A 15,455-nucleotide genomic window follows, 5' to 3' on the forward strand; every position below is an offset into this window, starting at 1 on the left:
GACCCCTCCCTTTTATAGCCGAATTTGGGATCCATCACGTAGCGCGATGGTCCCTTGTCTTAAGCCATCGCATAGCGCGATGTCAGGAAATTGACGCGTGGCTGCTGACTCAGCCCTAGCGTCTGCCACGTGTCATCCCGTCGTGACACGTGTCTGTTGCGTCATCATGGACCGTCGCGTAGCGCTATGGTCTTGAGGCTGGGCTCATCGCGTAGCGCGATGGGTTCCAGAATTCAGATTTTTATTTTTAGTCTCTCGTCTTTGATAACTTGTCACTTCTTGATCATACTTCCATTTTCCAAAAATACTAAAGCGGCCCTTGGTGATGCGAGCGTGCGAAGTGCCAAGTGCGTCATCAAAACGCCACATTACGCCCATCGCCCGAGTCCGTGTCCGTGCGCGTTATGGAGAGTGGTTAACCACATTAAAACATCTCTATGGAAACTTGCTTCCTTATAAAGAGCTTCTATTTCTTTGTTTGTTTCCATGTGGGATGAAAGTACCTTTTCCTTATTTATACCCATGTGGAATGCTTCCACTTTCTTCCATCTTTCCATATGAGATGGATTTTCTTACTTTCTTAAGATAAGATGGCTTTATTTTCTTAGCTTATTTTTCCTTATTACCTTAACATAAGAATGCTTTGTTTTTCTCATTCTTTCCATTACTTGCCTTTGAAATTATTTTTTAATCCTTCAACTTTCAAAGTTGGCAACTTTAACCCAAAATAAATATGGGTTTTTCCTAAATGATCATTAACTTTACACCATTTGTTATGTTCAAGTTCAAACAATAAGGGGAATCAGATATAAAAAGCCGTGTTGCCGCACCGTCGCTCAATCCAAAATAGTGTGGTGCCTCCATTTCCAACCTCACGTCTGATTACCTTGTTCAAATCAATCCCCATTTCAACTATCTCATCAGAGATCTTAACTATATGTTTCCTTGGCCCCGTTAAAAAAACTTTGACCGAGATGAAAGACCATGACCATTCTGAGTGGTGTAGAGCCCACACAACGTTCCACCATAAACTATCATTCTCCAATTTGAATCTCCACCACCACTTTGCAAGCATGGCGAGATTTGTTTCTCGTAGTGAACCTATCCTGTCCCCCCCCCCCCTTATTTACCGGTGTCACCCACACGATCCCAAGCGACCCAATTAATTTTTGCTTCCACTTCCGATCCTCTCTAGAAAAAAACCTTTCTTATTCGATCAAGTTTATCAATCGCCCCAATCGGAGCTTTGTACATTGAAAAATAGTATGTAGGTAAAGAATTAAGAACTAATAAATTTATATATAATATATTAATATGAATATGTATAAGCCAATATTACTAAAATTCCAAGACATTATAAATCTTAACTTTACATCTGTAGAAGTATGAAACTTGGTATTCAAATTTTAATATAATATTTAATAATATAAATTCCTTTTTCCTACAAAACCAGTTTTTTAGTCTTCAGTCTTCTTAGACTTTTTCACTAGTCAAAACCATTTAATATCTAGGCAGTCGCCTTCATTATTCAAATTGTTCTCCATTGTCTTAATTATTGTTTTGCTGCTTTTTTTTCTTCTTTTTTTTTTATCTGCGTCTTCCTAGCTTGAAACATATCTCATGACCCACTGGTCCACTAAATTAAAAAACCTCTCAACATTGAAATCACGCTTATTTAAAAAGAAAAGTAATATTATTTCGGAATAAAAACTATTACATCAAGTGATGTTAGGCGTGGAATCTGGAAGATTAAAATTGACAACTAAAACTCGCACTTGACAAGTAAATAAACACGTAATGAATTAATTAATGGAATGCTTGATTTAATAAAAACTAGAGGTACACGTGTGCGAATTCTACACAATATAATCCTAAAGGACGAAAGCAGAGCGATATCTCCAGAATACATACCTAATCCTTCAAACAAATTAAGAAAACGGGTTAATGATGATATCATGAGTGAACTACACAACCGTGACATGCATTTGGACTTACGATACTATGAACATCCCACCGCCAAATAAACAGGATGACCTCTACACTATATAAGCCTAGTCCCTTAATATAGGTGATCTACAATGCATAAATGAAGATATCACATACAAAGACAAGATTCCAAAACCACCATTGTAGGTGGGAGATAAGCAACTCTCTTTGTTTTGTGTAAAACAATCAAGTCAAGTTAACTCTATTTAATAGAATACAACTAAGACTGGTATATGTGCACCTGACCCTCATTGAGCGCATATGATGCTATAGGACAAAAATAGATCTGCAATTAGAATATTGTGACTGTATGCAAATCTGAAATAACTATGTACATGCTACCGAGCATATAAAAGTGTTATCATGTAATCATCAACTGATGAAACAGATTCAAGTTCAGCACGGCTCTGTTCAGAGAAAAATGCAGGTTGTTTAGGTTGAGGCAACACACCCTCACTGACCAACATCAGAACTACCGACAACATAGTTGGCCTATCTTCGGCATGATGTTGCACACACAATAGCCCAACTTGTATAGAGCGTAACACTTTAGAGTCGATGCATGAGCCACGTAAGGATTCGCTCATTAGTTCAATGGACCTACCTTGTCTATAAAGTCTCCATGCCTGAATCAGACAAAACATATAAGTGTATTGAAAGAATGTTTAAAGAAAACACTAGTTTGACCAGAGTAACATACGTGTCCTAAAAGGTTGTCATTGTGACCATCATAAGAGAATTCTCTGTTTCGCTTTCCACTCACTGTCTCCAACACCAAAACACCAAAGCTATATACATCTGACTTTACAGAGAACCGTCCGCCTACTGCATACTCTGGAGGAATGTATCCGCTGCAGAGAAATACGTGTTAATATCTTCTTTTGATAGAAATGTTAATTAATCAAATAAAACATTGGTCAAGATTCTTACTATGTTCCGACTACTTTCTTTGTCTTAGTATCGGTATCAAATCCTACAAACTTTCTAGCAAGGCCAAAGTCAGAGATTTTTGGGTTCATGTCAGCATCTAACAGAATATTGCCTGCCTTGAGGTCTCTATGGATGATTTGAAGACGGGAATCTTGATGTAGATAGAGAATACCTCGAGCCATCCCGTTTATAATATTAAAACGCTGAGGCCAGTCGAGCATCATACTTCTAGCTTCATCTGAAAAGGGTCAACGGTTTTAGTCAAGCGATAAATTTGGCAGGAAGCAAAGCATCTTCCTTCATCAAATCTAAAGTAAGTTACTGTATGAAATGGTAAAGAGGGAATCGAACCAAATAGAACTAAGTCCAAGCTGTTGTTGGTCATGTATTCATAAATCAATATCAGTTCATTTCCATGGATGCAGTATCCAAGAAGCTTCACAAGATTTCGGTGCTGAAGTTTGGCAATAGTTCTGATTTCATTCATGAATTCCTCAAGCCCTTGCTGGGATGTTTCCGAGAGCTTCTTCACAGCTACCTCTTGTCCGTCTTCCAGCACGCCCTAAAATATAAAGATTACATATAACCATTCATGATATTGGTTTTAAATTAGTTTCTCAATAACTACCTTGTAAACTGGACCAAATCCACCTTCTCCAATCTTGTTGTTGAAGCTAAAGTCATTGGTAGCCTTAGCTATTTTATTTAGGCTAAAAAAAGGTAGCTCGTCAAGATCTTCAATATGAACGCTGTTAATCTTTTTATTACGGCCATACCAGTTTCCTACAACATAACGCATGCAATTTCTCTAGATTACAAATATGTGCCAAAAAGCATAGTATACAAGATGACAAACTGTAAGAATGATTTGTTCCTGTTTAGGTTTTAGAAGCATAAAAAGTGATCTGCATTACCTCTTTCTTTCATGTGAGCCCTTCTCTTCTTCTTTATACAAGCATACACTACAGCAAACAAAAGCAGCACCGCAGATGAAGTTGAAACTGCTGCTGTGACTATTTTCGTCTTGTTAAAACTAAGCTGAGAGTCTACATTGAAACATCAACTATAAATCAGTACGGTTTTGCTACAGGTTAATTATGCATAGAAGGACTCAAATATTGCCGAGAGGTATGTATATATATATAACAAGCATCCACTCTATTCGATTTTCTGAAGTTCTTAAATATGAAGAATGCAAAATGAAGAAATGACTGTTATTTATATTATATAAGGGGTGTGTACCTACTAACTCGGAGGCAGCCAATCTGATGTAAAGATCCTGCTTTTCATCATACTCTGTGATGTCAATGAGCTCATCAAACCACAACAAGCATCCACTTCCACCGTTTCTGATATCCGAATTTGCATAAGCCGTACAGTTGCAGTTCCTTCTGCAAGCCATCTCACATTCTAGAAGGGTCATGCTGTGATTATACCTAGAGCGCCGCGTGTCTGGAAATATCACGCCTGAAATCTTCTTGAAGCCATCCCCACTCCGACAATCTAAAGCCCGTTTACGTACACACCCACTCGAGCCATTTGCTTTATCCCATTCATCTGGAACTCGTGGCTTAAAGCCTACCAAACATTTACAAAGGGGATACCTGGTGATGTTGCAGCTTCCATAAGCCCCACACTGTCCATAACGACCGCAGTTATCTTTTGCTTTTGCAAAACCATACACAGCCCAATCTTGAATTTGATCAATCCAACTCAACATGGCCGCGGTGTCATCTGGCATCACGTGTATCCGCAGAAATATGGATGTCTTAAGTTCAAATCTGTAATAAACTTCCTCTTCGTTAAACACAAATTCAAGCTTATAGAATGGATCTGGGTTTGCTAGGAGCAAGCCTTGAAACTTAAGACCATTCCATGGTCCAACTCTAAATAGTATAACCTTATCGTCTCTCACAAAAATTTGTGGATATCCATTTGGGTCCATCCAATGGCGATACGGACCCGGGGAAGGATCATCTGGACTCTTCCAAGGTATCAAAGACGACTCTCGTCCTGTTACCAAGTTCTTCCCAAATTTCATTCCTGGTAAAACCGTGTTAACTGGATAATCAAAACTTTGCCAGATCACGCTTTGATTCCGGCTACTGTTATCCCACACAACAAGATTCCCAGTATCCAGAAGCCGGACCACCATCGCGGTATCGTTACTCCATGTGGACACTGTTGTATTGGACGACCAGATCACCGTACTGCCTCCATTGAGAATTTGTAAGTTTCCATCTCTACTAAGTCTTAGCATGCCTGATAATAGTTTAAGTAAATAAAATTGAAAACATATCTAAATCTCAATATAATAAAAATGGTACTATGCAAAACCAAAAGATGACTATAAAAACTCAAAAAAGGAAATCGAAGAATTATAGCTACTCTAATGATAAAAGGTACCTGATCTATCTGTAATTGGTGTCTCCCTGTTTGCAACCCATACGACGGTACCATATGATATCTTCTTGTACCATATCCCCAAGTATCTGTTCTTGGATTTTCCTGGGCTAAAGAATCCTAGTTCATACAAATTACCATCTGAAACTATTGTGTCTTCATCTTTGACTGTTTGATTTGCAGATATGGTGTCTAGTGTTGCAGAAGTTGGCCCTATTAAGAATAAAGCACATGAAAGTAGGATAATCATGGACCAAGAATCCATTGCATGGATGTGTAACCATTAAGGTTAGACCTTTTTATTGAACTTTTTTTTTATGATACTAGATTCCCTGTACCGACCGCAAGATATTTATGGAGTTGGTCTTCTTTAAGACTTTATCTCAGTCTCACCAGTCGCCTTCAGATGGGCATAGTTAATTAGTTATTGACTTGTTGGCATATCATTGTCTTATTTATTCTTTTAAATTTTTTTATTGTCATTTGCTTCATCCTTGAAACATATTTATGATAGTTGATTCTTATGGGATTATAAAAGTGCTAACTACTTACTCTCCTACTCCGTACAAAACGAGTTCGCAAGTCCAAAGCCAGTTTCTTGCTAACATATGCATTTGACAAAGTTCATGAACTTATTGATTTAAGTATGCTACTTATAGAATAAAACTAAATGTCGGTTTCTTCGTTTTACAAGTTAACCGAGTTCAAAGGAGCGAAACACGCATTTGAGTTTTAATAACAATTCTCGTCTGGCAAACGCAATACAGAATCAACAAATATAAGGTGTGAACACCAAACATCATTTGACAAATATACAGTAAATTCCCCTTGTTAAACCACAGCCCACGATAACAACGTTTATTCAATATTTTGGCGTTATCATGATGGAGAAGGTCGCGGTAATCTCTTAGCAATTTCCTGTGGTAAAAGTGTAAAAAGAAGCTCAGATCAAATACATATACAACTTGATGAGTATGACTTACTGATTAATGAAAGTTACTGCTCTACCTCAAATAACTGATTAATGTTATCAGCGGTTTTGGCAGATGTTTCTATGAAGAACATCCCGTTCTTTTCTGCATAGTCCATTCCATCCTAGCGCAATAAAAAAACAATGTTAAGCTGGCGGGGTCGGGTAATGGTTAGTTTTTGTGCAATTTAGACATGATTTCTCCATTATTTTCAATAAAAAGATTAGAGCATCTCAAATATAGTAATAAAAATTATATTATTACTATAATAATAATCTAAATTTTTGAAGTTAAATAATATATAATATGACTTTAGGCCAGTTTGACTTTTCCGGTTGCAGTTTTTTTCAGTTTTCTATTTAGGTTTACTGGTTGGGCTTGAAATTTTTGGGCCAAAAGAATTTAGCCAAATAATAAAATTTGGACCTAAAATTTTTGGTTGGTAAAAATTAATTAATCATCATAATTTTGGCTAAAATATTTGCATAACACTATTAATTAAAATCTTATAAATGACTTGAAATTCAAAATAAAAAAGAAAATCCATAAGTTCAGTTCTGATTTTTTCGGTTTTACCTTTTAGGCGTGAAATGTGAGTCTGAAAAAAAATGGCCCAAAATAATGAATTTGGGTCTGAATCTTTTTGTTATTTAATTTAATACATCATATTAATTTGGCTAAACTATTAACACTATTTACTAAATTCTTATAACCTACTTAAAATTCAAAATTATATATGAAAATCCATAAATTTGTTTTTTTCTGTTTTAGTTGCATGCAAAACCAAACCAAAAGTTTGTTTTTTACGAAAACATAAGACAAGCCCGTCGGCTTTTTGTTTGGTTTAGGTTATTGTGGTTCCGTTTTTCTGATTACGAATCAGTTTTTCAGTTTCTTACCTGAACTGATACCTCCCGTTTTTCTTGAAGATCGGCCTTGTTACCAACTAAAGCCATGACAATATCCACGCTCCCATGTTTTTGTAGCTCCTGCATAACACAACTTTAGTTAAATGTATTTACATTTTATTAAAGAATTAATTAGAAAAGCTAATGGTCAAAACCTTGACCCAATGTTGAGCTTTATGGAACGAGTCGGGATTAGTTATATCATATGCAATAACTGCAACAGCCGCACCTCGGTAATATAGTGGGGCCAGTGCTGCATATCTAAAGAATTTACAAGGATAAATAAAAAGATGGGACTAACTGTTGACCAAGTCAACAAAACCAAGAACATGAAAAGTGTTAATGATAAAATAGAATTAAATCATGCAAATTTACCTCTCCTGACCAGCAGTGTCCCAGATTTCAAATTTAACCGTTGTCGAGTCCTGCAAAGCTATTGTTTGTGACAAAAATGAAGCTCCAACTGTCACCTGAAATAGTTCGATAGGACTGTTAATGTATGTGAATCACATTATTATTTAGGCACGTAAATGAACCGAACATTCAGTGAACCATTCTTACACCGTTCAGCACAAGTTCATTCATTTACTTTCGTTCATTTGTGTTTGATTATGTTAGTTTGTTAGCATTCATTCATGTTCGTTACTTTGTGTTTGCTTAAGTTCATTCCTTTACGTTTGTCGACAAATTCATTTAAACTTTTTTTAAGCACGTTACAGTTAAGTCTGGTTTTAATATATTTTTAAGCTCAACACACTGTTGTTCACATTTATTTCTAATTGATTTTAGATCAGCTATGCTCGTTCATCTATGTTCAGATATGTTCGTTCCTTTACGTTTGTGAACTGTTCGTTTATACTGTCAGCCGACCATAAACGAACACAAACACGTTAATTTTCTTATCAAACGAACACAAAGAAGAAAACCCCGTTCGCTTATTTGTTCGTGGTCGATCGTTTGTTCAGTTAAAGTTAAACAAACGAACACGAGCATGCTTCGTTCGTGTCCATTCGATTCGTTTACAAGCCTAACAAATAACAATATTTGGTTATCTTTCATTTCAGGGTGGGCAAGAAGCCAAGAATGATAGATTTCAACAAATTATAGATAAATCTCACATTTTTCATGCCTGCTTGCAGATGCTTAATTTGTTATTTAAACTAGCAATAAAATAAAAAACATCAATATAAAATCTTAACCTACATATTAACTGAAAAGTAAAAGCGTATAGTAACCTTGGATGTCGGATCAAACTGACCACGAACAAAACGAAGAACAATGCAGGTTTTTCCAACACCAGAGTCCCCTAATAGCACAAGCTGTAATTTAAAAAAACAAACAAACAAACAAACTTAATGTTGTTGATAAATTTGGTGAGTGTGGAACAATATAAAGCTCAGCCCATTAGTGCACTACTGAATAAAAATAACAGTAAACATATAGCAAAGTTTCATGTAAAATAAAATAGCTCAGTATATTTACAATATATATTCAGTATCATCAACTAACAACAAAATCTATGAAATAACAGATTATTGCGACATGAACATCCAATAAAGCTGCATCAATTACATACCTTGACACGTAGATTTTTGGCATCAGAATCAGCAGCGTTAGCCGGATTAAGTCCACCTACCCGACCCGCACTCCTATCTGCAAACCAATAACGAATTGGAAGTGAAAATGAAACTAATTAAAGCTCAGAATCGAGAATTGAATGATTAATTGAATTAGTAAAACCCTAATTTGGGGAAATTGGGGATCATACCTGGAAGGGAGGAGGAGCAGCCCATGGTACAACAACCAGCTGTGATTGGATTGGATTGGATTGGATATCTTTAAGATGAATTCATTCAAGTTTGATATGTATTGTGTGTGATTTCAAGTATGAAATTAAGTGGTTGTTTGATCTGAAGCTTCGTCGGTTTCCTTCAGTTGGTTGTGTTGTGATTGATACTTTCACCACAAACTATTTTATTTTTTGTTCTAAATAATAATAATAATAATAATAATAATAATAATATCTTGTAAAATACGTAAAGGTTAAGGCGTCTCTCTAGCGGGGGCGGTGTCTCTTACAAAAGGTCATAACATTTGTCATACTTTATTACTCAAGTTTGAATTCCTCTTAGATTGTGTGTCGTTAATGGAACCCCGATAGAATAAGTGTTTGTGTCATGTGATGTCACGTCATCATAGGGGTTTTTTTTGACAAAAAAGAGTGTAATAGATAGTCATTTTCATTTTTCGATCATTACCTCATTATTATTTTTTATTATTATTTTAAAATTAAAAAAGAAAACAAATAAAGCAACCATCCATCATAGGAAAGTTCCCAAAATAGTCCATTTAATAAGAGAGATTTTCAAAATAATCCATTTATAATCCTCATTTATTGAATAGTCCCAAAAGGTTCATGCGAAATCCGTCTAAGGCAACGTATTTGTAAACGAGCTGACGGATTTCAACAACCAATGAGAATATACCAACTAATGGGCACCCAGACCATTTTGAACCAAAGTTTGGCGTTGTAGATGAAACTTCTCCAAACTAACTTATTTGTGTTTTAATATTTTATTATCATAATTAATTTTTCTCATATTTAGTTTTTCTTTCACGACTTTTAAAACATAAAGTTTTATAAAATTTTGAATATACCGTTGAGATTTGAGATTGAGATTTGAGATGTGCTTATTTTTATTTACGTGTCAACATAAATTTTATTCAAAACCGAGTCGGGTCAAGTTTTTATTGAATGCTTCGACATAAATTTGACTCGAATCAGTTTTGAGTAAAATTTATATTGGCACGTAGATAAAAATAAACTCGTCTAAATGGTATATTCGAAATTTATAAAACTTTATATTTTAAAAGTTCTAAAAGAAAAGCTAAATATGAGTAAAATTAATTATAGTTATAAAATATTAAAAGTAAAACAAATTTTCAAATTTGTCAAATTTCAAAAAACACGTTTTTAAAAACGATGAATTTGTTTAAAAAATTATTGGAGTTGGCGGATCAGGTCAAAAAGTTATTTGAGTAGATGGGTTTGGTTTAAAAGTTGTTTGAAGACGGATTTGGTTCAAAATTCATCGGTGAAGATGGATTTGGTACAAAAGGTTTTGAATGGACATTTCTGTAATCTACAAAAAAGTAGTTTCCCACCAATCATTCCCACCCCCATTATGACACTATATGGAATACACCCTCCCCCTCCAAGCACTCCGAAGGGGCAGTGCTCCCCGGTGCTGTGGGGCTTTTGGGTGTTAGAAGCGTCCAGCTACACCTAGTCTTATCAATGATACTGTCTGTATTTTAGAGCACGCGCATGAATCGAGATACGAACCTGGCCCCCAAAAAAGAAGCCCTAACAAAAAAAATATTTATTTGTTTATTGTTCAAAATTGTATGTTTATTTGTATACAAGGCTTCATAAGTAAGAATATATGTTAAGGTGCATTCTCTTCATTTTCTATTATTTGTAATGTTTGCGTCATTTAGTGTTAATAACTTAGTTTTTTCTCCATCATTCATCATCATCACTCAACCCATGTTGTCTTCACTCCTCATTCACCATCATTCTATTTTATTTAATAACAATGAAATAAAAAAAAATTATTAGGTGTAGGTGTGAATGACCCGCATGATCATGATCATTTGAACCCCGTCATGCATGATCATTTAAGGGGCAGCACGGTGTTCCTCATTCATTTTTAAGGAAGGATTATTTATGCAGGATCCTTGAAGGGTGGGGGAATGACCCACACCCCATAACCTAAACGTATTACACAGATGATTAGTTATCACCTTATAAACTAAGAGGTAAGACAGTAGGGAAGCTTGGTCAACGGACTAAGGAAATTATAGGTATTGATTGAAAAAATGACTCTTTTTTCTTTGTTACCATTTATGTGTTTGAAATGGTTGATGTCGAGTTGGCATTTATGTCGCAACAGGCCTTCACTGTAAACAACGAAAAAGCGTATGAGGGAATCTTATCCGAAATTCATCTTCTAACTAGCGACGGATGACCTTTGGATTTCCGTCTACAAATAATTCTCACATATGACGACCAGATCTGGAATTACCCACCTTCAGTGTCTATCAGTAATAAGCTTTCTTTCACGAGTTATGGTATCCATCAGTAATCAACAACATATTTACGGTTATTTTAATATCCATTTCTGTACCTTCTTTGGTTTATATTGAATTCTGCCTCTAATGATCAACAACATATTAGCCAACAAACCGGAATTGTGGACTTTTACCTACAAATCACGATGGAAAAGATATATAAAAAAAGGTGACAGAAAACAAAAAATCATTTATGATCATGTTGGACTGTCGGTGGTGGTGTGATCAACATGTTTTTATTTTAAAGATATATATTTCGGATAACCTATCATTTTTCACATTCTAAAATCGATGGTTTATTATTCACTAAAGAATATTAATTAATGAAATGAGGTGATGGAGGTCCATAACATCGTTCTATAATCAATATTTTTTTAGCGGGATAATCTTGTAGATCCAATTTAAAGGTTGTTTGGTAGTCTCTTAATAGTTATTAAGAAGCTATCTCTTAATAACTTATAATATCTTAATTGTTAAAATGAAGCATTAAGTCTAAATGATTAAGAGGTTATTCGAACCAATTTGGATTCCATTAATTCACATGTGACCCATTCTCGCCCTTATATACTATATACTTACTCCAAGTCTCCAACCCAATTAAACCCTTCATCACCATTTTCTTTTGTTGGTTTCATCATCATCATCCCCCTCCTCTTTCTACAAAACAAACTAGTATCACAAGCGGGCTTATCGGTCGATATTATGTTGGTGAAGTTGCTTACCACGGATATCCATACATATTACAAACTAGATATTACCAAGTCAGTGATACTCATTTGTTCAGTAGTGGTCGTTCTTAGGGATGAAACACTAATCGAAAATCAAATATTTGTTCGTAAAGTATTTGTGAGTACTTTTCTTTCTTTCTTGGCTACAAAACTATAGGGTTTTCTTGACCTAGTTCAGCTAGGTTCACATCAAAAAAGAACAAAGATTAGTTCATCCAACTTGAATCGGTTTGCTTTCAGGGAAACATGTCATTGTTTACTGGTGCGGTATCATCAAGATTCACATGGCTGTTATTACTTTGGTGAATGAGAATCTTGATGATGCTGCATCAGAAATCAATAGACTGTTCGCCAATTCTACCGTTGAATGGATCGATGACGAACCTTGTCGTGGCCAGGTTCGGATTCTATGCAAACTCACCTCTTAATTCGAACCTGATGCGTGCATGCACCATGAGTGGCTGTGTGCATGTTTTGACCATTTAAACTTTTAGTTTGTATTTCAAGTTGAAAATTACCTGTGCATCTTGAAAAAAACTGAATATTCGAAACTTTTGTATTAATTTTGACTAAAAATAATAAAATAAAAAAATAAGAGAGAATCTTTCTTTTCAGGTTGTCCGTTTCAAGGGTTTGTGCTCTTTTTGTTTGTAGTGAAATTGAAACTTATACATACTAAACAATATGTATATCAGTATTACTATGGACAACAAAACATCACAATACGTTCTTTATAGGGTTATACGGGGGTTATACGGATCCTATATGCCCCGCCCCGTATAAAACTATACGGGACTTATTGATGTTTTTTTTAGCAAAAATGGGATGATGTCTCTAGACCCCCATATCAAAACCCTATATGATTGAGCTAGAACAAATTAAGAGTAAATTAAATGGCTCATAAAAATAATGATTCTAACTACAACTTAAAACCTTAGATTAGCATCAAGGGTTGTGCAGCATTTCAGAACCGCAAGAACCCAACCGAAACCGAAAATGATTAAAAAATAGAATCGGGACCGGAACCTATTATAGTTAACCGGTTCGGTTTCAAACCCAGTAAAGTCGATTCTCGCTAATCAGTTTTATGTCAGAACTGGTTCGGTCATATATTTAACAAATCGGTTGTGCAAACTTTGAAAATTGCAAGACAATTTTATATAATTCTGTGTTTTCTTTCATAATAAAATTAATTTAGATTGTAACATGAACGTCCATTATATTTTTTTATTAAAAACTATTTGTTGAAGTTAAATAAATCATTAGTGACGATTAATTAAAGAAATATCATATCATTATATATTATATATTAGCTTGAAAGCTTGAATCAAAATCGATTTTGGCTGCTAGGTATTGAAAGCAAAGAAGGAAGATGTTGAATTAAAGAATGATTGAATGGATGACGACTAATAAGTTACCCTATAAAAAATCGGGATTGGTAATTTTGTTTAAAAAGTTTTTACTATTCTGGTTATTCGGTTCCACATCTAGAACCGCCGGTTTTACCCGGAACCTACCCGCAAACAGTTTAATGCAAATAGTAAGAACCGAGAATGGTAAGGTAACACACGTTAGCGGTTCTGAAGCACCGGTTCAGTTCCCGTTCCTCGAATCTGATGGTTTCGAACCGTTTCTTGCTCACCCCCAGTCAAGAAGGTGAATCTACATTGTGACACTTTAGACAAATCACAAATCCTTCAGTTTTGTTCTGTACATGTACATAGCATAAACACTTGCGATAAGGTATTCTTCGCCTCAAATATAACCAAACGCATTAATTTTGTGTGATGACTATGCAGGATGAGAAGAACTACATGTATGGCTAAGTAAGCTCGTTGGGAGTAATCCTAGGTTTTGTGATCTCCTCTATTCACTTGGACAAACAAAAACAAATTGTGAAATTATTGTAAGTAAAGCGGAGTATATTGGCTGATACGAGAATCTGGATGTCACATGCATCAACTAGGCCTAAACTAATGGACACAAACGTTGTTCACTTCCATATTGTTTTATTGTTTTGGTTTTGCTAGTTATTAATTTGAATTTCTTCTGATGTTTTAGTTGTTTCAAAATCTTGGTTTATCAACACTCAACTGCGGAACCACCAAGTCATCATGGCCACAAAGGTTAAGCATTCACCAAGAACACAAGGTGCTTCACTGCTTAACCATTTGATTCAAGGTTGAAGAAGTGAATTTACGTTTTTTAGATTTAGAAACATGAAATACTAGCATCACATATATTAGTAAACATTGTATAGAAACAATCCTATACAATATTTACTATATTAGCATCACATGTATTAGAAATATTGTATAGGATCGAGTAAATATGATCATCATATTTACTCGATCCTATACAATATTTCTAATACATGTGATGCTAATAATATCCATAATTAGCAAGTAGAAATACCTTGTTTTCAAGCTTTAGGAGGCAATTGTTTTGTGACTTTATTTTACATTTGTAGGGGATTTGAAAATTTTAAAATTGACTTAATAGAATGTATAATTGTCACGTCAAAGTTCATTTTTATATAAAAAAAATATACTTTGATCATTTGTGTAAACATGTTACATTATATTTATATAAATAGTTTTAGAGTTCGTGCCACACACGGGATAATTCAAATTATAAAATTATAAGTAAAACAAATAATTACATATCGTATATGAAAAAAAATGTATTACATCTATACTTGTATCTATTCAATGTGTACATAAATTGATTTTATTTATATCACAAAATTATTATTGTAAATGAACTTAATAAAAAAATGCTCGTGTAAAAACGTACCCAAGAATATTTCTTTATATTGAAAAATTCATTCTCGGTGCCATATATGTATAATTGAAATACTTTATGAACCAATTTCGGAAATAAAGTTTCTCATACGATAGTAATTCTAACCACTCATTCTAAATACAAAAGGATTGTTACCTTTATTGATATATTTATCAATTTCCCACTTATTAAAGGAAAGTAGAACATTAAATTGTAACAATGAATGTTTTTCAAGAACTATGCTTTTCTGAGCTACACCATGAAAAGGATTCTGATAAGTTTCAAAAGGCTTCTCGACTTTGTCATAATGACAACATAAAAAATAACATGTTAACCAATCCAATTTTGTGAATATTTTGTTTCATTTGAGCATAGTTTTCCATGACATGCTTCCCATATAACATTCTGATCACCGTTTAAGGAAAAATTAATGTTAACATAAATATTTCAAAATTGATAAAAGTTAGAAGCATTAATAGGCACGAGGGTGGTAAGTCGAAAGTGTTCACAGTCTTTTCTTACATTTTAATAGTTGAGGGAAAAATAGTCAGTTTGTCAAATCCCGAACCTTTTGATTATTTTAAAAAAATGCCCTTAAAAATAAATTTGAA

At 34.5% G+C, this 15,455-nt stretch overlaps 2 protein-coding genes across 2 annotated transcripts; both read right to left on the reverse strand.

Annotated features, from left to right (window-relative positions):
- Window positions 1–2,324: 2,324 nt before the first annotated feature.
- On the reverse strand, window positions 2,325–5,584 carry LOC143565193 (G-type lectin S-receptor-like serine/threonine-protein kinase At4g27290). Its single transcript, XM_077052242.1, has 8 exons — window positions 5,323–5,584; window positions 4,159–5,178; window positions 3,831–3,962; window positions 3,545–3,699; window positions 3,268–3,478; window positions 2,917–3,154; window positions 2,687–2,837; window positions 2,325–2,612 (listed from the first exon to the last, which is right to left on the reverse strand). Exons 1-8 carry the CDS (start codon window positions 5,582–5,584, stop codon window positions 2,325–2,327), a joined length of 2,457 nt encoding a protein of 818 aa, XP_076908357.1.
- A 387-nt stretch (window positions 5,585–5,971) lies between these two features.
- Window positions 5,972–9,050, reverse strand: LOC143565187 (ras-related protein RABF1-like). The gene is made up of 8 exons (XM_077052236.1): window positions 8,967–9,050; window positions 8,775–8,851; window positions 8,434–8,517; window positions 7,574–7,668; window positions 7,354–7,459; window positions 7,190–7,279; window positions 6,328–6,414; window positions 5,972–6,237 (listed from the first exon to the last, which is right to left on the reverse strand). The coding sequence occupies exons 1-8, from the start codon at window positions 8,989–8,991 to the stop codon at window positions 6,199–6,201; spliced, it is 603 nt and encodes a 200-aa protein (XP_076908351.1). The 5' UTR covers window positions 8,992–9,050; the 3' UTR covers window positions 5,972–6,198.
- Window positions 9,051–15,455: the final 6,405 nt, after the last annotated feature.

This window comes from Bidens hawaiensis, unplaced genomic scaffold, assembly GCF_021521415.1.
Source record: "Bidens hawaiensis isolate Kalapana, Puna unplaced genomic scaffold, B.hawaiensis_p1.1 tig00022300_1, whole genome shotgun sequence".
In the NCBI taxonomy this organism is placed as follows: Eukaryota; Viridiplantae; Streptophyta; class Magnoliopsida; order Asterales; family Asteraceae; genus Bidens; species Bidens hawaiensis.

Coding starts and splice junctions, on each gene's coding strand:
- LOC143565193 (XM_077052242.1), bottom strand. CDS start 5,584: ATGGATTCTTGGTCCATGATTATCCTACTTTCATGTGCTTTATTCTTA. Junction 3,963..4,158: donor GGCTGCCTCCGAGTTAGTAG/GTACACACCCCT, acceptor GTTTCAATGTAG/ACTCTCAGCTTAGTTTTAAC. Junction 3,700..3,830: donor GGCTCACATGAAAGAAAGAG/GTAATGCAGATC, acceptor GTTATGTTGTAG/GAAACTGGTATGGCCGTAAT.
- LOC143565187 (XM_077052236.1), bottom strand. CDS start 8,991: ATGGGCTGCTCCTCCTCCCTTCCAG. Junction 8,518..8,774: donor CCAAAAATCTACGTGTCAAG/GTATGTAATTGA, acceptor TTTAAATTACAG/CTTGTGCTATTAGGGGACTC. Junction 6,238..6,327: donor ACATTAATCAGTTATTTGAG/GTAGAGCAGTAA, acceptor CTTTTACCACAG/GAAATTGCTAAGAGATTACC.